Raw genomic sequence first — 20,476 nt, 5'->3', positions numbered from 1 at the left:
GGGAACAATCCTCGGATAGAATCCAATTTGGAGGTAGAATCCTAATTTCAGCCATGGGTCCCTGGAGGAGGACAGCTCTTTCCCACAGAAAGGAAAGCACGGAACTCCAGCGTTTCAGGGGCAGAGGAGAAGCAACCCTCAACATGCCAAGGTCAGCTGGACCAGGCAGGTGGCCCCCAGGAGGCCAAGCCAACCAGTCCTGTTCCACGTTCTTTGCAGCCTTGGGGCCCTGCAGCATCACAATTGCCCCTTAGTTCCATGAGGCCCCATGGTATCACAAGAGATCTTTGTTCCCCTGAGGCCCAGCAATATCACAGTGGTCTCCTTGGCTCTACAGCGGCACAAAGGCCCCTTGCTTCCATGAGGCCTTGCTGTGTCAAAACGGTTTCCTTGGTTCCACGGGGCTGCAAAATAACACAATGGCCCACTGGTTCCATGAGGTCACAGAGTGTCACAGCGGTCTCCATGATTCCATAAGGTCCTGCAGCGTCACAGTGACTCCTTGGTTCTATTGGGCTTCCCAGGATCACAATGGCCCCTTGCTTCCACAAGGCCTGGCTGTGTCACACTGGCCCTTTGCTTCCATGAGACCTTGCAGTGTCACAATGGTTTCCTTGGTTCTATCAGGCCCTGTGGTGTCACAATGGCCCCTTGATTCCATTGGGCCTCTTACTGTTACATAGTTCTTAGTTCTGTGACGCCCTGTAGTGTCACAGTGGTCTCCTTGGCTCCATGGTGCCACGCAGTGTCACAACGGCCCCTTGGTTCTCTGAGGCCCGGCTGTGTCACAATGGCCCCTGGCTCCCATGAGGCCCTGTGATGTCACAATGGTCTCATTGGTTCCACGAGGCCCTGCAGTTCCACAATGGCCCTTTGGTCTCACAAGGCCTTGGAGTGCCATAATAGTCTCAGCGGGTTCCCCCGCTGCTTCACAATGGCCTCCTTGGTTCCATGGTGCCCCGTAGCGTAACAATGGTATCCTTGCTTCCACACAGTCAGAATGGCCCCGGGGCCTCCTGGAGCCCCACAGTGTCACTACGATCCCCTTGATTCCACCAGGCCCTGCCGTGCTACAATGACCCCTTGGTTATACAAGGCCCTGCAGTGTCACAATGGCCCCTTGGTTCTGAAGTGTGCAAGAGCCTAATGCTAAGAGAAAGGCTCCAAAAAACGCTGCGTCATTATCACTGCTCAACACCGGAAAGGCTTCAAAAGTGCTTCATCATTATGGCTGCTTATCATAATCACTCTTGAATGCCTGGAAACTACGTGCCGTACGGGCCGTGCATAGCCCGCCTTGAGGCCCATAAAAAGGAAGGCAAAACGGGTGCAAAATGTGGAGGTGAAAGCAAAAGGTAGAATCCCCGCCCTTTGCCTTTCCCCCCACCACCACCATCGCCTGCTGCCAGACACCCTGAGGCCTCCGGGAGCCGACGCCGCCCGCCTGGGGAGCACCCCCCAATCCTTCACCCCTGCACTGAAATCCCGAGGGAGTTGTGCAACCCCTAGCCCTGCTCCTTCGTCCCAGGCGCACCGAGGTTCAGCTGCAAGCATCGAGCCTGCATCTCGGAGGATGGGCCGCCGCTTTCCAGCCAAACTGCTCCAGACATCAGAAGAGGCAGATAAGACCCTTCAAACAACAGGAAAAAAAAGGGCAAAAACCTCTCCACTTCCCCCACCCTGTCTCAGCAGCAACAAAGGTAGCACAGTGTGGTGCTGACTTATCCTATGCTTTTTAGAATAACCTTGGCTTTTTCTAACTTTTCTCCACTTTTCTCCTTCTTTCTCTTTGCCTCTCTTACCATTAGATAAACAGATACCCATTTTTTTGGCACCAACATTTAATCTCGTTTGGTTTTAATCTGGTCTTTGGGAATATTTTGAACCTTCAAAGTTCTTTCCTTTTATACTCAGAGATTTTGGTTTCTTTGCCCTTCTGGGTGTAAATCAGATAGTAACAAAGTGTCATAATGCTCTCCACAGTTCCATGAGGCCCCACAATGTCCCAATGGACTTTTGGTTCCATGAACTTTGGTACTGTCAGCAACAGTCTCCTTGGGTCCGCAGTGTCACAATGGACCCTTGGCTCCATGAGGTTCCGTAGTGTAACATGGACGCCTTGACTCCATGAGGTTGTGGAGTGTCACAAGGATCTCCTTGGTTCTGCGGCCCTGCTGTGTGACAATGGGCCTGTGCTTCCATGAAGTTCTGTACTGTCAGCCATGATCTCCTTGCTTGCACAGTGTCATAACTGACCCTTGGTTCCATCAGGTGCCTGGCCTCCAACAGCCTCTAAGAGACCCTTATGGCCCCTCAAGGCCCCTCACAGCCCCTCATGACCCCTCAATGTCCCTCACAGTTCCCCATGGCCCCTCATGGCAGCTCACAGTCCCTCACAGCCCCTCACAGTTCCTGGCCACTCATGACCCTTCACAGCCCCTAACAAACCCTCAAGGCACCTCACAGCCCTTCACAGCCCCTCAAAACCTCTTGGAGATCTTCTGCAGCCTAAGTAATTTCTGTGTTAATCCCACTGAAACAACCAAAAGTGGAGAAGTGGAGTAAAAATAAAGAAATTAAGCAAAGAGGTCTAAAGCTGGTTAATTTTACTGGAATTTGGGGGTGAATTTGGGGTTCAGGGGAATATTTGGGAGGATCTGAGTGTTGTGGAGCCACGAAGCCAGGCAGACTGGGACCACAATCTCACAGTTGTGCTGGCAGAACGTGTCCACCTGAGCCAGTCTGTTCTCCAGGAATTCCAGTTGTCTGTCTGAGTCCCTGCCCTGAGTCTCCCCATTTGGGGTGTGGCCTCCCAAGTGCCCAAATCGCTGCTGAAGTGCCCAAGCTGCTCCTGGCTGTGGATGTTCCTGTCCCCCAGCCTGTCCTGGTCGGTGCCATGGGGTGTGGGAGGGGGTCTGAGTGCTCCTTGGGGGACTGGGATGGGCTTTTATGGCCCTTGGAGCTGTTTGAGGTGCTGAGACAGGGTTTGGGGGCTTTTGGGGCAGTCTGTGTGGGAGTTTTGGGGTGTTGGCAGGGCTGTGTGGCTTGGAGAGAATTTGGGTGGGTGTTGGGGGAGATGGGTTGGGAATTTTGTGGCTTTTGGGGCCACTGCTATTGCAGGGAGTGGTTGGGGGAGTCGTGGCTGGGAGCTGTGGGGTGGTTTGAGGGGTCTGGGAGTGGCTGTGGAGCTGGGAGGGGGTTTTAGGGCAGATGTGACCTCCTCCCCAGATAGCCAAACTCGCCACCAGACCCCACCCCCAAGATGCTGCCAGGAGTCGGGGGCTCCATGTTGCGGTTCATCCTCCTGGTGCTGCAGGAGAAGGTGAGGGGGGGTCCCCAGGGGCCGTGTGTGTCCCCCCAGAGCGTGTGTGACCTCCCCCATGCCGGTGTCACCCCCTTTTCCCTGCCCACAGGGCTCCTGAGCCAGCCCCTGCTGCCCCGGGAGGGAATTTGGGGAGGGGGCAGAGGGGGTGCGCAGCCCCCGCCGGGGGATGACCCCGGCCCAGCGCCCTTCGTTCAGCACCGAGCTGGGCTTGGGGCCGCAGGAGGGAGAGGCCGATGGGAAGCAGATCCTGCAGGGGGGACAGGGCTTGGGCTCAGGGCAAGGTCCTGCCCTGCACACCTGGCTCAGGTGTGAGCCTGCCCCGGGAAGGGAGCGGGACATTGCCATCCCCAGGGATCAGGGCTGGGAGCAGCGCTGGGAGCACGGACATGGAAATCCTGGGAGCCACTGGGACCGCCCTGGGGGGTGAATGATCCCCCCCAGCACCTTTCCAGGCCGCCCTGCGAGCTGAGAAATGCTCGCTGGGCCTCGGCCTTGGCCAAGAGCCCCCGGGCTCAGCTGCTCTGAGCTCAGGCGCTGCCGGCTCCCGCAGCCCGCCCAGGGCCGCCCTGCCCGTGCCGGGGCTGTGCTGGAATTCTCTGCTGCTGCTGGGCCACTCGGGGGCTCTGGCCCAGCAGGAAAGGTGACCCTGAGCCAGGAGCTTTCCTTGGCCGCAGCAAAGCCTCGGCACGGAAAGACCTTCCCAGCGCTGGGCCCTGGGCCGGGAGGGATTGTGCCACCAGAGCTGTCCCTCCATTTCTTCTGCCAGGCAGCTTTAGCTCATGAAAAGTGGAAAAGCCAGAGCTGCCTCTCAGCTTTCCACAGCGCCCGCAGAGCTCCAGGGCAAGGTCCTGGCCCTGGCTCGGGGCTGGGCCGGGGCCAGCGGCAGAAAATCAACTTGCAGCTTGGGCCCCGCAGCAGGGAGGAGCAGCAATTGCTGGCTGAGAGAGACTCTTGCCAAGGGCCTGCGGGGCCGGGCCCCAGGGAACGGCTTCCCGCTGCCCGAGGGCAGGCTGAGATGGGATGTGGGGCAGCAATGGTTCCCTGGCAGGGCGCTCAGGGCCTGGCACAGGCTGGCCCCAGAAGCTGCGGCTGCCCCCGCATCCCTGCAAGTGTCCCAGGCCGGCTCGGCCATTGGGGCTTCCTGCCCAGGAGGGCTGGGCTGGGCTGGGCTGGGGCTGCTGAGGGCGGGATGGGCTCTGCCTGAGACAGCTGAAGGCTGCGCATGATGAGGCCGGGGGGACCCCGTTCCTCAGTGGGTTCTGGGGTATCCTGGGGCTCCTGGGGCTCCGTGCTTTCCTTCCTAAAGAAGAGAACCATCCTTCTCATCCAGGCTCCCATGGCCAAAACTGAGATTTACCTCCCAAATTCTGTCTATCCAAGGATTGCTCCCAGACAAAAGCTGCCATGAGAGACAGGTCTGGCTGCTCTCGCCCATGGTGGCCACCTCTCATCTTCTTTCAAAACTCTTGGACTTTGTGCTTTTCTTTCATGTGGAATAAACCCATCCTTCTCAACAAACGCCCATGGCCAAAATTGGGATTCCACCTCCCAAATTCCCAATATCCAAGGGCTGCTCCCAGACAAACCTGCCAGGACAGACAGATGTGGCTGGCCTTGGCCTCTGGTGGCTGTGTCTCCTCTGCCCCTGAAACCCTGGGGCTCGGTGCTGCCCTTCCTCTGGAGACCACTGTGACCCTGCGTGGCCTCGTGGAACCCAGGGGCCGTTGTGACCCTGCAGGGCTGGTGGCACCAAGGGGACCATTGTGACCCTGTGGCTTTCCATGGAACCAAGGGGCCACTGTGGCACTGCTGGCCCCAAAGAACCGAGGGGCCTTTGTGACAGGGCAGCTGGGGAGGCCCAGAGTGGACACCAGGAGAAAGGAATTTCCCTCCCAGGCAGGGCTGGGCTGCAACACGTCCCCCAGAAGGAGTCTGGAGCAGCCCAAGGCTTTGTGTGCCCAGGCAGAGGCAGGCAGGACGCAGAGCTGCCAGCAAAGGAAGGGGCCAGCCAGGTGGGGCAGCCGGGGGGATGAGGACAGCCTGCAGGGACAGAGGCGCAGGGCAGGGACACCGTGGGACAGCCTGGGCTGCAGAGGGCAGAGGGATGGGCAGCAGCTGCAAGGCCCTGACAGAGCCAACTTGTGCAGCCCTTTGGCCATGGCTGCTGGCCCTGGCCTGAGGCCAGGAGGGGACAAGTGACCCCTGCAGCCCTGGGGCCTCAGGGCCTCCTTGTCCCTGCCCAGGGGTGCAGGATCAGGGGGGTTCTCCTCAGGCGGGCAGCGTCGGCTCCAGGAGGCCCCAGAGTGTCTGGCAGCAGGCGATGGTGGTGGGGGGAAAGGCAAAGGTCAGGGACTCTGCCCCTCGCTTTTCCCTCCACACCTGCACCAATTTCACCTTCCTTTTTATGGGCCTCAAGGCGAGCTACCCATGGTCTGTACCGCCCATTTTATGATAAGCAGACCAAATGACGAGGCATTTTTGAAGCAGTCATAATGACAAAGCACTTTTTGGAGCCTTTCTCTTATTATTAGGCTCTTACAGTGACCCTGCAGGGCCCATGGAACCAAGGGAACGTGGAACAGCTCTGACTGCCTTGGGCTCCCGGGGCCGCCTGACAGCTCTGGCTGACCTTGGCATGTCCAGGGCTGATTCTCATCTGCCCCTGCAGTGCTGGGGCTCCGTGCTTTCCTTCCTATGGAACAGAACTGTCCTTCTCCTCCAGGGGCCCGTGGTCCAAAGTGGGATTCTGCCTCCAAAATTCCATCTGTCAAAGGATTGCTCTGTGACGAAAGGTGCCAGGACAGACGGGTCTGGCTGGCCTTGGCCTCTGGCGGTCGCCTCTCATCTGCCTTCCAAACGCTGGGGCTCCGTGATTTCTTCCCATGGAAAAGAAACGTCCTTCTCCTCCAGGAACAAATGGCCAAAAGTGGGATTCTATCTCCCACATTCTGTCTATCCAAGGATTGCTCCTAGGCAGGAGCTGCCAGGACAGACGGGCCTGGCTGGCCTTGGCCTCCTGGGGGCCACTTCTCATCAACCTTCAAAACACCGGTGCTCCACTGTGGGAATTAACAGCAGGTCAGCGAGCCTGTCTGATTCCGACATCGATCTTAGCACAATCCGTTTGTACCCATGAGAAACTTAGTGTGAACAGAAGCAAGACACCTAAACAACAGAAAGAGAAAACAGCAACAAGGCTGCACCTGGTGTTTTTCTGAACGCTCAGAATGCTGATGCTATAGGTAACCAATAACAGGATGTTGCAGTTAAATAATAGCCAATGACTCTGTTGTAGAAGTGAAGCAACCAATGGATAAGTTAATGAATGATAAACATACAAAAGTGTATAAATGACACTGGCTTTTTAGAATAAACAGCCTTTTGCCTGGGGTTGTTGTTGGGGTTGGTGTGTGTCGTGCCCATCCCAACAGCAACTCTCCACCCTTTCCCTACAGTGGAAAAGAACCGTCATTCCCGTCCAGGTGCCCATGGCCAAAACTGGGATTCCACCTCCAAATTTCTGTATATCCAAGGATTGTTCCCAGATGAAACCTTCCAGGACAGACAGCTCTGCCTGGCTTGGCCTCCCAGGGACCACCTCTCATCTTCCCATGGAATTAAATATCTTTTATGTCCGGGCATCCATGACCGATATTGAGAATCCACCTCCAAAATTCCAGATATCCAAGGATGGCTCCCAGACCAAAGCTGCCATGAGAGACAGGTCTGGCTGCCCTCACCCATGGTGACCACCTCTCATCTTCTTCCAAAACACTCGGACTTTGTGCTTTTCTTTCATATGGAAAAAAACCCATCCATCTCAACAAGGCACCCATGGCCAAAATTGGGATTCCACCTCCCAAATTCCCAATATCCAAGGGCTGCTCCCAGACAAAAGCTGCCATTACCATCAAGTCTGGCTGGCTTGGCCTCCTGAGGGCCAGATCTCACCCACCTTCCAAACCCTGGGGCTCTGTGCTTTCCTTCCTATGGAAAAGACTCATCCTGCCTGTCCAGGCACAAATGGCCAAAATTGGGATCCCACCTCCCAGATTCCCAATATCCAAGGGCTGCTCCCAGACAAACCTGCCAGGACAGACAGATGTGGCTGGCCTTGGCCTCTGGTGGCTGTGTCTCCTCTGCCCCTGAAACCCTGGGGCTCGGTGCTGCCCTTCCTCTGGAGACCACTGTGACCCTGACCCTGCGTGGCCTCGTGGAACCCAGGGGCCGTTGTGACCCTGCAGGGCTGGTGGCACCAAGGGGACCATTGTGACCCTGTGGCGTTCCATGGAACCAAGGGGCCACTGTGGCACTGCTGGCCCCAAAGAACCAAGGGGCCTTTGTGACCCTGCAGGGCCCACGGAACCAAGGGAACATGGAACAGCTCTGGCTGCCTTGGGCTCCTGGGGCCGCCTGGCAGCTCCGGCTGACCTTGGCATGGCCAGAGCTGCTTCTCACCTGCCCTGCAGTGCTGGGGCTCCGTGCTTTCCTTCCTATGGAGCAGAACTGTCCTTCTCCTCCAGGGGCCCATGGCCAAAACTGGGATTCTACATCCAAATTTGATTATGTAAGGATTGTTCCCATATGAAACTTGCCAGGACAGACAGCTCTGGCTGGCCTTGGCCTCTTGGGGGCCACCTCTCATGTGCCTTTGAAACACTGCGGGGCTGTGCTGTTCTTCCCATGGAAAAGAAACATCTTTCAAGTCCAGGTGTCCATGGCCAAAACTGGGAATCCAGCTCCAAAATTCCATATATCCAAGTACAGCTCCCAGGCAAAATCTGCCAGGACTGACAAGTCCAGCTTCCCTTGGCTTCCTGAGGGCCAGCTCTCAGCTGCCTTTGAAACGCTGGGGCTGTGCTGCTCTTCCTGTGGAACAGAACCATCCTTCTCCTCCAGCTGCCCATGGCCAAAATTGGAATTTGGCCTCCAAAATTCCATCTATCCAAGGATTGCTGCCAGACAAAAGCTGCCAAGGCCAACAGGTCTGGCTGGCCTTGGCCTCTGGTGGCCGCCTTTCATGGATCACAGGGATACAGTTTGTTTTATCACAGATACTGTCCATGGTTACATCCACCCCTCGGTCTCGTGCCACCTATAGGTGGCATCTCTGCCCTGATGACCTGAGGCATCATGGGCCCACGAGTAGGGCTAATGAGAAACACCAAAACAACAAGCAGGTAGATCAGGCTGCAAAGATAGAAGTGTCACAGGTAGACTTGGACTGGAAACACAAGGGAGAGTTGTTCCTAGCTTGATGGGCCCATGATGCCTCAGGCCATCAGGGCAGAGATGCCACCTATAAGTGGGCACGAGACCAAGGGGTGGATCTGACCATGGACAGTATCTCCCAGGTGATCCATGACTGTGAGACATGCGCTGCGATCAAGCAGGCCAAGCGGGTGAAGCCCCTGTGGTACGGTGGGCGATGGTCCAAATACAAGTATGGGGAGGCCTGGCAGATTGATTACATCACACTGCCTCAAACCCGCCAAGGCAAGCGCTATGTGCTCACAATGGTAGAAGCCACCACAGGATGGCTGGAGACCTACCCTGTGCCTCACGCTACTGCCCGGAACACCATCCTGGGCCTGGAAAAGCAAGTCCTTTGGAGGCATGGCACCCCTGAGAGAATTGAATCTGACAATGGGACTCATTTTAAGACAGCCTTATTAACACCTGGGCTAGAGAACATGGCACTGAGTGGGTGTACCACATCCCTTACCATGCACCAGCTGCAGGCAAAGTGGAACGGTGCCATGGATTGTTGAAAACCACCTTGAAGGCACTGGGTGGGGGAACTTTCAAAAATTGGGAACAGAATCTGGCAAAGGCCACCTGGTTAGTTAACACCTGAGGTTCCACCAATAGAGCTGGTCCAGCCCAGTCTGAATCCCTGCATACAGCAGATGGAGATAAGGCCCCAGTAATGCATGTCAGAGGTCTGTTAGGAAAGACTGTGGGGATGAATTCTGCCTCGAGTACAGACCAACCCATCCGTGGGGTTGTCTTTTCTCAGGGACCTGGTTGCACATGGTGGGTAATGCAGAAAGATGGAAGAACACGTTGTGTACCACAGGGAGATCTGATTGTTGGGTGAAAACCATCTGTAATGTGGAATGCCTGGGTACCACTGCTTGCTGAGGGTCACTGTCACTGTTCGTACATAGCTGTGTGTATATATATATATATATATATATATGTATGTATTAATGTGTGTGTAGAGTTAGAATATCTTAGTTTGGGCATTGAGCCAATGATATGGGATAAGGGGTGGAATGTCTTGGGGTGACCTTATGATGTGTATCCCATATCGCTGCCTATGCCCAGAAATTAATTTTTGTGCTTTTCTGTGCCTCTAAACTGAGCCTGAGAGAGGGAAGGAAAAACTGAGCAAAACTTTCTCAAAGCAGTTTTTGCTTGTTCAAGGTCACACACAGACAGCAATTGGTTTTCCCCACTGCGGCAGGGGAGGGAGGAAGCACCCGGCTTGCTGCTCCCAGGACAGTTTTTTTTGGCCAGTGGTTCAGCTGCTTTGTTCTCCGGAGAGAGACTGAGAGTTGAATTTTTCCTTCCCTGGAATTTTGGATTTTCTCCCTTTTCTACTGGACTGCTTGATTGCTTTAACATCAGAGCACATCAGGAGGACTTTCCACCAGGCACAGAGGGCCTGGCCCCGGCCCAAGCCCCAGCTCCGAGGAGACCAAAGGGAGGACTCAAACACTTTCCCAGGTTTTTCCTCTACAGCGAAAGATTTTACCAGTTAACATTATTTTCCTTTCCCGTGTGTTTGTTAAATAAATAGTTTTATCTTCTTCACTTTTCTTCAAGGAAAATTTATTTTTTTCCCGAACCTGGTGGGGGAGGAGTGGTTGTGCATTCTCTCAGAGGATATATTTCTAAATTTGGCCAAACCGGAACAGTTTATATACACTTCAACATCCAGAAATTTCTCATATCCCCCCAACAGCCTGTCCTACATGTCACGTCTCTGAAGTCGATATCTTGCTTCACAGCACTACTCTTTCATGGAGCAGGGCTGTCCTTTTCAGGTAATTCTGTGTAGGGAGTCTCTTCACTTCTTCATTATCTTCATCTTTGTCATTCTGTCCTCCAGCTGACCTGTTCAGGCTGGCTGCTCGTTGTGACACATGAAGAGATCAGGGACACCACCAACAAAAATGTGGGTTAATCTAGGATTTTATTCGGAAGCACTCAGTGTATATACCTCTAAACCTAAAGGCTAATTTTAGCTACAGCTTGCAGGCTTAATCACAGTGCTACAATAAATCTGTCCTATAGGAGAAGGGTTCACAAAGGATGTCTGGACTTCAGGCGGCTCTCTTGAAAGCTGTTTATTGCCTAGGTGAAGTTACAGCAGCTCAGGGAGTGGGTATCCAGAGCCAGCCCTACAGCTGCCAGCTCCAGCTGTAGGCATACCTGAAGCCGCTTGCTGCTCAAGTTACAAAGCATCAGATACTTTTCTTTGCTGAGTATCTTAATACATAACAACCCATAAGCACCACACACAATACCTTTACATTTGCCTATAGCCTATCATAGCTACTACCATCACCATATTATAGTCATTATTATCCAATCACAAGAGTAAGTAAGTTACAATTTAAGCTTACAGTGGAAAATTCTCAGACCTCTCTTCTTCTTGCTACATCAACATTTCTTGTTTGCCTGCCATATCTTTCTTTTTGGTAAAAACCTGTTTTCTATTTACTTATGCTCTTCTTGAGACTCATTTACTTGGTGAAAAATACGTCTTTGTTCGTAGTCACATGCCTTTGTCCTATTTCTAAAAATCTCCTTCCAACTCATCTCCAACCTTTGCCTTCTCAGCTATTCAGTGATCACTGGTTCAGCAAAACATCTTTTACTCTATATCAAAACTTGCTTTCATTTCTACATTCGGAGATCCTTCTGCCAAGCCTACATACCTGTGAAACTTTCTTACCAAACTTTCATCCTCTCCAACAAGAGAAAAAGAGAGAGAAAGAGAAAAGAAAAAAAAAGGCAACAAGAGAAAAGGAAGGAGGGAGGGACATGGCAGGACATCCTCCTGCCAGGGCTGACGCTCCTCTCAGCCCCTCTCGGCCCCTCTCAGCCCCTCTCGGCCCCTCTCAGCCCCTCTCGGCCCCTCACAGCCCCAGGCACGGGGCTCCTCCCAAGGAGAAGGGGTCAGGCCCTGCTTGTTCTCCTTTTATTTCGGGCACTTCACAGCAACGAGCACAGAAAGGCTGAACCGGAGCCTTTCCGCAGCGTTTCCCTCGGGGTTAATGCCGAGGCCGAAGCTCTGTGCCGGCGCTGGCCCGAGCGCGAACATCCCTGCAGCCCCCGAGCCTTTGCTGTCCCCCGGGCCCGTTCCCTGTCCCCGAGTCCCGCCCGGCTCTGGCAGCAGCAGGAGCCGCAGCGCAGCGGGCGCCGGCCCGGCCCGGCCGGGGCTGCCGGGCACGAGCAGCAGCAGCGCCGGCCCTTCCCGCCCGCTCCCGCCTCGGCTTCCCAAGGGCTTTTTCCAGGGGAGTTCTGGAGCAGAGCAACCATCACCCCCAAACAGCCCCGATTCCTCAGGGCCCGGCTGTGCTGCCCTGAGCCAGCCTTCAGAGAAAAAAGGAAGGATCGGCTTCCAGCGCTGCTCTCAGCACGGTTTTACTCCCCCTGAGCTGACAGCACGGGGCTGTTGTTGCCTTTGCCTTGGGAACTGGAGATCGCGGCTGCTCTTGCCCCTCTTCTGGTTGCCACCTGAATTTTATCAGAAAACCGCAATTGCCTCTTTCGATCAGCGCTACCCACGGTGCTTTCGTGACAGTGAACTCAGTATTTTTGTCACAGGCATCATGATTAGCAGAGATTGAAATGCTCAGAAGCCTGGAGCCCTGGGCACGGCCGCCAATTGCGGGGCAGCGGCGCAGAGGGAACGTCCTGCGGCCCAAACCTCCTGCTCCTCCCACACAGCGCCCATCCCATCGCTCTCCCCCTCCTGCTCTCCCAGCACGGCACAAATTCCAGCTGGGAGGAGGCTTCCCAAGGAAGGGCTCGGCTCCTGTTACAGCCTGAGTGTCCCTGCAGAAGAACAGGGCATCTTTCAGGCACTTCCACAAGCTCAGGGTTCTCATTTGATCTGGGATGCAAATGGCCTTGTTAGGAAGGATAAAAGCAGAGGAAATGGATTAGAAATTATTAGAAAAAATCACCCTTCTTCCAGACAAAGTTCACAAAATCATTCCCTGCATTTCTCCATTTCAGATTATTTCAGTGTCTGAGAGGTCCAGCTTGCATGAACTGATTGTGCTCTTGATTTATACCAGTGCAAGAGAGGTAGACTGATCTAAACTGAACACAGAAACAAAGTACCTCTGTCAGCCCATTTTCATGTTCTAGATCACTTTCCAGATGTCCACGGAGATGTGGGAATGATTATCACACAGCTCTCCATTTCTGGCTGCAGGCTCTGGGGATTCTTTCTCTGAATTCAGCCAGGGTTGCAGTGCCTAACAATTCCTGGTTCCACCTCCTGATTTCTTAGGTTAGAACAGCCACAATGAAAACCTCACCAATGGCACAACTGCCCAGCCCACAGGGAAAAGAAAGGACAATTTGTAAACTTCTCCCAACATTTGTCCTGCTTTGCTGCAGCACTCGTGCTGCACTCACAGTGTGGGAAGCCAAGAGAAGCTGCAGTTGGTGGCACATCTTGTGACAGGGGCTGCACCTCATTCTCCCAGAAAGATTCTTGAAAAGAGCAGACAGGACTGTGGAGAAGATTCCCAGAAAACTGAAACAGCTTTCCAGAAGTGAAATGAAAATGGAAAGAAACAATCCGAGGTGTTTTCCTCTCTATTTCTGTGCTCCCCTTTTTCATGTTGCACTGCTTCTCCATCCCATGCATTCCAAATGGATCTCACCTCTAAGATCTGTGCCTTAGCAAGTTTTAGACACTCTGAAGTACCGTGAGCTGCACACAGTTTGCCTTCCCCTGTTTTTATTGGAAAGCAATGCTGGAGACAAAAGTGCAGAGCTTGGGTGGGGCACGAATTCTACAGGCAGAAAATGTGGCCCGGCAGTGTCTGACCCTCAGCAGGGACAAGGCACAGCAGCAGCCGAGGGGATTCCTCTGCCACCGTGCAGGAGCCAGGACTCTGGATCCGGGCTGGACACGGCAAAGTTCCCGTGTTTGCACAGACTCAGGGGCTGCCCCCGGGGCGAGCGGGGCTCGGCCGTGGGGAGCGTGGGGCGAGCGGGGAACGGACACGCGGACACTCGGACACGCGGACACTCGGACACGCGGACACTCGGACACGCGGACACTCGGACAAACGGCCCCGGCGCTTCAGTTGCAGCGGCAGCAGCGGCAGCAGCGATCACAAGCGACTCTACAGACTCTCTCCGTTTCTTGCTCTTGCTCCTCCTCTCCCTCTGTTCCGCACCTTCCCCGCGCCTCCCATTCCCGGTGACCCCCTCCTCTCCCGGTCTCTCCCCCTCCCCCTGCCGGGCCGGGCCATGCCCCAGGCCCGCCCCAGGCCCCGGGCGGGGCCGCCCCCTCCCCGGCCCCGGGCGTCCCGCCGCGGTCTCGCCTCCGCCCGGCTCTCGCTGTGGCTGTGGCGCTGCCGGGCGGGCATCGGTGCCCGGGGCTGGGGCGGCATCGCCACCCTTTGGCTCCGCCTGTCCCGAGCCCGGCCCCGGCCCCGGCCCCGACGCGGAGTCCGGCTCCGCCCTCGGCTCCGCCCTCGGCGCCGGCCCCGGCTCCTCCCGGGGCCCGCGGAGGACACACGGGGCGCGGCCGCTCCCGCCGCCTCCGCTGCGGCTTCCCCGGCCCGAGCTCCGCCGCTCGGCAGCGCGGCCGCCGGCCCCGAGCCGCCGGTGTTCCGTTCGGATGGGGATGCCCGGGCCGGGGCGGTCGGAGGGCGGTCGGGAGCCGTGTCTGGCCCCGGGCCGAGCGCTGACGGCCGCGTGTCGCCCGCAGGGAAGGCGCAGGAGGCCCTGCAGGAGCGGTACCGGGTGGGTTCGCTGCTGGGCAGCGGCGGCTTCGGCAGCGTCTTCTCGGGCACGCGGCTCGCGGACGGCGCCCCGGTGAGTGGCGGGGCCGGCGGAGGAGGAGGAGGGTGCAGGAGGAGAAGGGCGGAGGAGGAGGAGAAGGAGGGTGCAGGAGGAGGAGGGCGGAGGAGGAGGAGGCCGGGGCGCAGCGGGGCGGGCGGTGAGCTCAGCCCGCTGCTGCCCCTTGCTCGCAGGTGGCCATCAAATGCGTGCCGCGGGACCGCGTCCGGCACTGGGGCGAGCTGGTGAGTGAGCGGGGCCAGCGGCAGAGCCGGGGCGTGCCGGGCGGCGAGGAGCCGGGGCCCGGCGGGGTGGGAGCCGCCGGGAGCCCCGGAGGGAGAGCGGGCGGGGGCTGAGCGGGGGGCGCAGAGCGTCCCGGGCTGGGTGAGGGGTCCCAGAGCCCTGGCACGGCCTCAGCCCCGCTGACGGCACCGTGCTCCTCCCGCAGCCCGACGGCGCCCGTGCGCCCCTGGAGATCGTGCTGCTGGACAAGGTGTCCACTGGGTTCCGTGGTGTCATCCGGCTCCTGGAGTGGGTTGAGCTGCCCAGCAGCTTCTTGCTGGTGCTGGAGCGTCCGGAGCGGTGTCAGGACCTGTCGGGTTTGCTGGCGGAGCGGAGGTTCCTGCCCGAGGAGGAGGCGCGGGGGCTGTTCGGCCAGGTGCTGGAGGCCGTGCGGCACTGCACCAGCTGCGGGGTCCTGCACCGGGACATCAAGCCCGAGAACATCGTGCTCGACCTGGCCACCGGGCTGGTGAAACTGATCGACTTTGGCTGCGGCGCCTTCCTCCAGGACACAGCCTACACTCAGTTTGCAGGTGAGCCCTCCCAGGGGATGCTCCTGGGCATCTCATGGCCCAGCCTGGGTGTGGCACTGGGGCTTTCCCTCATTGTTGCTGGGATGGGATTAATTCTTAAGCCAAGTTGCTTTGGGGTGGGGCTGGGAGGGGGCAGTTCCCAGCCCTGCTGCCAGCCTTCAGCACCCACTCTGCCCTGGGCTGGGGCTGGAACGGGGGCAGCCAGCCCAACAAAATCTCCCGTGAGGGTAGCAGAGAGGGGGGTCAGACCCCGTGCACCGGCCGGTTTGGTGTACAGGCGAGGAAGGGCCTGGACTGTTCTGCTGCCCTGGTTTGCCTTGGCTTCTTGATGTTTCTTGGGGCACTGGAGGCAGGGAGGAGAGTGGGGTTTCGCCACCACTGGGTGGGTTTTTCATTTGCATGTCATGGTTGGGCCTCCCCAGGGCTTCCACTGCCCTTTTCCAACACCAGTGGCCTCTTTTCCAACCCCAAATTTGTACACAAGTCACAGGTGCTGGCAGGAGGGCAGCGGGTCACCCCATGTGCCACTGGTGCAGCCCCTGCATGCCCAGGGATGCTGGGGCGAGGCTCTGGGAGCAGCAGCATCCCCTGATGGACTCGGTCTGTGTTCCACAGGAACCCTGTTGTACAGCCCACCCGAGTGGATCCACCACCAACGCTACCACGGCGAGGCAGCGACGATCTGGTCCCTGGGCCTCCTGCTGTACCACCTGGTGGTGGGGAAGCACCCGTTCAGGAGGGGCCAGGAGATCATCTGGGGGTGGATCCTGTTCCCACAACGGCTCTCTCCAGGTGGCTACCTCATCTCTGCGGCACAGGGGGAATAGCAGTGCTGGGAGGCAGCAGCGGGCTCAGGAGCATCCCGCTCTGGCAGCTCTGAGCAGGTGGCACATGTCCTGCTCTCCTGCTGCCTCCAAAGCACAGAATGCATGGGCAAGTTTAGGCACAGCTCTGGGCACAGCCAGCATGGCCTGGGCACGGGAACGGGGGGCAAAGCGGGCGGGATCCTTCTGCAGCTGACTGGTGGTTTCTGCTTTCTGTGCCCAGAGTGCCAGGATGTTCTGAAGAGGTGCTTGTCCATGCAGCCCTTGGCCAGGCCGCCCTTGGAAGAGCTCTTCCGTGAGCCTTGGCTGCAGGGTGTTCATGTGCCCTAGAGGATGGCAGAGAGCCACGGGCACAGTGTGATCCAGGGGCCTGGCAGGGAACAGCCCCACCCATCTCTTGGCAATCAGTGGCAAAGCAAAGCAGACTCTTTTGTCCTGCCTGTAGCTCTGAGCAGGGAGCATCAGAAGGGAACACGCAGCTCTTGGGCTGCAGCTGAGCTGGAGGCCTGCTCTGGCAAGCCCTGGTGGCCACCATCCCCTCTGGTTTTGCTTGTCTGGTTCACTGATGGCTGGGGCCCTGGGCAGAACGCTGAGAGCCTGGTGTGGCCCCAGGGAAGGAGAAGGAGCCCCTGGAGAAGCTGTAGCAGGTGGGGCTGCTGCTGCTGGAGCCACCAAGGCCGAGCTCAAGGCCGACAACCTCTTCCTGGAGCTGGCCAGCGGCAGCTGAAGATGATGGCCTTTGATTGTGGCACCTTCTCCAAAGACACGCTCCACGGCCAGTGTGCAGGTGAGTCCAGAGCCAGGGGGATGCTGCCAGAGCTGGGCATGGCACGGCCTGGCCGGGCACCAAAGGTTCCCCCTTTGCTGGGGCGGCTGCAGGGAATTCTTCAGTGGCTGCCAAGCTGCTTTTGGGCTCTGGGCAGCTGCTGAGGAGGTGGCTGTGCCATGGCTGGCTGCAGGCTGGGCACATGTCCTGCCCTGCTGCTCTGCTCCCAAAGGCAGCAATGCTGGGCAGCTTTGGGCCCAGCTCTGAGCACGGCCAGCACGGCCTGGGCACTGCGGGCGGCTGGGACAAGGGGACAGGAGGCCTCAGCTGACGGGCGGGTTCTGCTTTCTCTCCTCACAGCCGGGCTCTGCCGATGCTGAGGCTGCTCCGGGCTCTGCCAGGGCTCTGCTGGGGCTCAGCCCCGGGCACGGCTGGGCCCGCTCTCCCCTCACAGGGCTCTGACAGCTTTGCATCAGACGAGCCCCTTGCGAGCACAGCGACGGAGCTTTCTGCTTTTGCAGGTGAGTGAGACTCTGGTGCAGGCCAAGAGATTGCAGTCAGGGACACACATCCCACTGGCAAGAACCCAAACTCTGCACAGTCCCAGCTGAACGCCTGGATCTGCACAGGGTGTTCTGTCTGTCCCACTCTTCCTTCCTTTTGGGCTGGAATTGTGCCATTGCACTTTCTTCCTCCTCTGGAAGTGCCACGAGTGGGCCCAACCTGGCGAGTGGGCCGTGTTCCTGAGGCAGTGCAGTCTGGAGCTGATGGATGAAGAATCGCCCTTCTCCACGACCAAAGCAGAGCAAAAAGCCCTGAGTGGGACTTGGTGTCTTTAAGAACCCCCTGACAATTTCCAAGGGAATGTGCAGCTCATTGCAGGGTGAGAAGGAAGGGCATCTTCTCCATGAGTTGGGGTGGGACAGAGTTTAGATTGCCAGTCCTGCTCAGAGCTGGCAGGGCACAAGCAATTTCCTATTGCTTCAACCACAATTTAAAATAACAATGTTGGAAACAAAGCCCAAAATCTTTAACAAAGGACTGCTGAGGTCAGTAAGATGGATCAATGCCCTCAGCATATTTACAAATACCTGAGTTGTCTTTTTGAAAAGATCAGTTACCTCTTAATCTAGAGTTACAAAAGACTTTTCACTCCACATTTGGGTTTTGGTTTTATGTTTCATAATATTTTCTGGGTTTTTTCTTTTTTGTTTTTCTAATTATTTAAACAGAAAACATATCCTAAATGATGGAGCAGCACTGCTGAACATGGGGACATGCAGAGGGAGCAGAAGCAGCTGCCTTTGTCCCCCTGCAGCTCCAAGGCCCAATCTCTGAGCAGACAGGGCTGGCAGAGACTCGCAGGCTCCCTGTTTGCTGTGCTGCCCCACTTGTGAGCGGCCCAGCTCTGCGTGAGGCACAGGGAGAACAAGGGGCAGCTCCCTGCCAGCCCCGCAGCCCAGGCACCCCTCGGGCCCCGGGGCTCGGGGCACTGTCAGCACCCGCTGCTCCAGCGCCCGCTCCTGCTGGCACTGACAGCAACACCCAAACTGTGCCTGATCCCGAGGGAGCAGCAGCAGGGCCTGGATCTGATCCCTGACTCTGGGGCAGGGCTGGACAAATGACCCCCACAGCAGCAGCAGCAGCAGCAAATGGAGCTGACTTTCAGCACAGCCCCTGCTGCTGTTCCCTCCCGTTGGCAGCGGTGTCACAGCAGCCTGGGGCACCTGGGAGCCCTCAGTGCCAGCAGGGATTGCAGATGGCAGCCCTGGGCTCCTGGAGGGTGTGCAAGGAGCAGAGGTGGGCACTCCCTGTCCATGTGGAGCTTCCAGGTGGAAAAGGCTGCTGTGAGCAGGCAGCTCCGAGGGCAGAGAAAGGAGGGTCTCGAGCACTGGATCTGTGCCAGTGCCACAGCCCTGGGCAGCAGCCACCGAGCCCCGGGGGCACAGAGGGCACAGCAAGAAGGACAAAAGCAGCCAAGGGCAGAGACTGGGAAGGGCGAGAGCTGGGAGCAGGAACAGCTGCTCCATTGCACTCTTGGAGAAAGCTCTTGGCTGTTTCAAAGCGCTGAAAGGCGTGAAGGGCACAGAGGAGGCCACAGCAAACAATGCTCCTGTTTTCACAGCCTCCCCTCTCCGTGTGCCAGAAGGAATTGGATGAACTGTATTCTTCTCTCCGAGTCATCTCGTTCAGCATGAGCAGGTCAGCACCAGGAGCTGAAGGAGCTGAAGCCTTAGGCCACAAGAGCTGAGCCAGAGGAGACTTTTGACCAAAGTAATGCTGGTGCCATGGACCTGGCTGAATGCAGCAGACAGAATCCTGGAATGACAGAATCCTTCCTGTTGGAAAAGACCTCTGAGCTCATCGAGTCCAACCATTAACCCAGCACTGTCAAGCCCAGCACTAAACCACATCCCTGAAGTGCCAAGGCCTGGACAAGAGGCCCTGAGCCAAAAGTGACCTCTGGATGAACCTTCCAACCAAAGGTTATCTTTGTATCTGCTCATTACCGAAATATGCATGATCATTAGCGTTGTGATTGATGTATCCTCTCATTAGTGAAACATGTATTGACCTTTCTGTGTTTAGACACCAGACAAGGCCATGAAATCCCACATCTGGCCTTGTCTGGGGCTGTATGGTCAAAGGCAGCTGCCTTGGCTCCTCCTTGAGCCCTGACCAGGCTTAGGAGGAAGGCAAGAGGAGGATGAAAGCAGATGTTCCTGCACTAGAAGTGCTGTCAGTTTGTTTCTCCAGCACTGTCAAAGCTGGGCCCTCTCCCAGCGGGGTTGGAGCCTCAGCTGTGGCTGGAGGCAGCTGCAGGAATTCCCAGTGTCCGCGAGTGGCTCTCCAGTCCTTGGCTGGGACAGCTTCCCCCAGCTGATGGGTGGCTCTGGGTGCTGGTAAAGTCTGAGGGGAACTGAGGCTGCATCTTGGTTAATCACTGCAGGCAATCTTTGGCAGGGATGATTGGGGGCATTGCTGAGCTGCTCCTGCTGTGATTCTTTGCTGCTTTGAGCTGTAGCAAATGACACAGTTCCTTCAGTTGGTGTCTGTGACTTTGGTGCTGGCCCTGCCCACCTGGTACAACAAAACTGGCGTAGTCTGGCCGGATCGCACCAAAATGTCACTTTTTAAATGTAAATGTAAGGAATCAGTCCTGTCCGAAATCCCAGATGGGAAGAGCTTCCCTGGAGTTCGCTGGCTCTGGAGTGGGCTGCGGTCGGAGCACCGTGCGAGCAGTGGGGCAGTTGGTTAAAAGGAGCTGAAGCGCTGGATGTCTTAAAATGCATCCCAAAATTGGATATGGAAAAAGGAAAAGAGCTTGTGGGTTTGGGAAGAGGAGGATGGATTTTGTTAACAGCGTATTGGAAACAGCACCAACAGAAGGAACAATTGTTGTTGGAATGCTCCCACATGGAGCAATAGAAGAAGTTTTTAATCTTGAGCTCAAATGTCTTTGTGCAAGTGAACTAATAATAATATCCTAGTTGATATATATATAAAAGAATATTTATATTGTATATAAATAATAATGTGAAATAGTGCTGACAATACGAATTCTTTAGATGTAACACTATTATTATTATATAATACTACTATATAATTAGATGTAACACTAAATACCCTCCAGAAAATGGTTGGCCAGGACCCAAAGGTTACTGGTAAACTCTGTGAGATTGCATACAATGAATAAAGGAGG

General features: G+C 56.4%; 1 protein-coding gene across 1 annotated transcript; it reads left to right on the top strand.

Annotated features, from left to right (window-relative positions):
- Window positions 1-6,969: 6,969 nt before the first annotated feature.
- LOC309585631 (serine/threonine-protein kinase pim-1-like) lies at window positions 6,970-17,612 on the top strand (the record flags this gene model as incomplete). The annotated part of the gene is made up of 6 exons (XM_082303559.1): window positions 6,970-7,049; window positions 14,170-14,404; window positions 14,563-14,613; window positions 14,817-15,183; window positions 15,799-15,899; window positions 17,478-17,612. 6 exons carry the CDS (start codon window positions 6,970-6,972, stop codon window positions 17,610-17,612), a joined length of 969 nt encoding a protein of 322 aa, XP_082159685.1.
- Window positions 17,613-20,476: the final 2,864 nt, after the last annotated feature.

Source organism: Coloeus monedula (assembly GCF_965178545.1).
Source record: "Coloeus monedula genome assembly, contig: HAP1_SCAFFOLD_84, whole genome shotgun sequence".
In the NCBI taxonomy this organism is placed as follows: domain Eukaryota; kingdom Metazoa; phylum Chordata; class Aves; order Passeriformes; family Corvidae; genus Coloeus; species Coloeus monedula.
The sequence above is the reverse complement of the archived record's forward strand: the minus strand, read 5'-3'. Positions and strand labels throughout refer to the sequence as shown.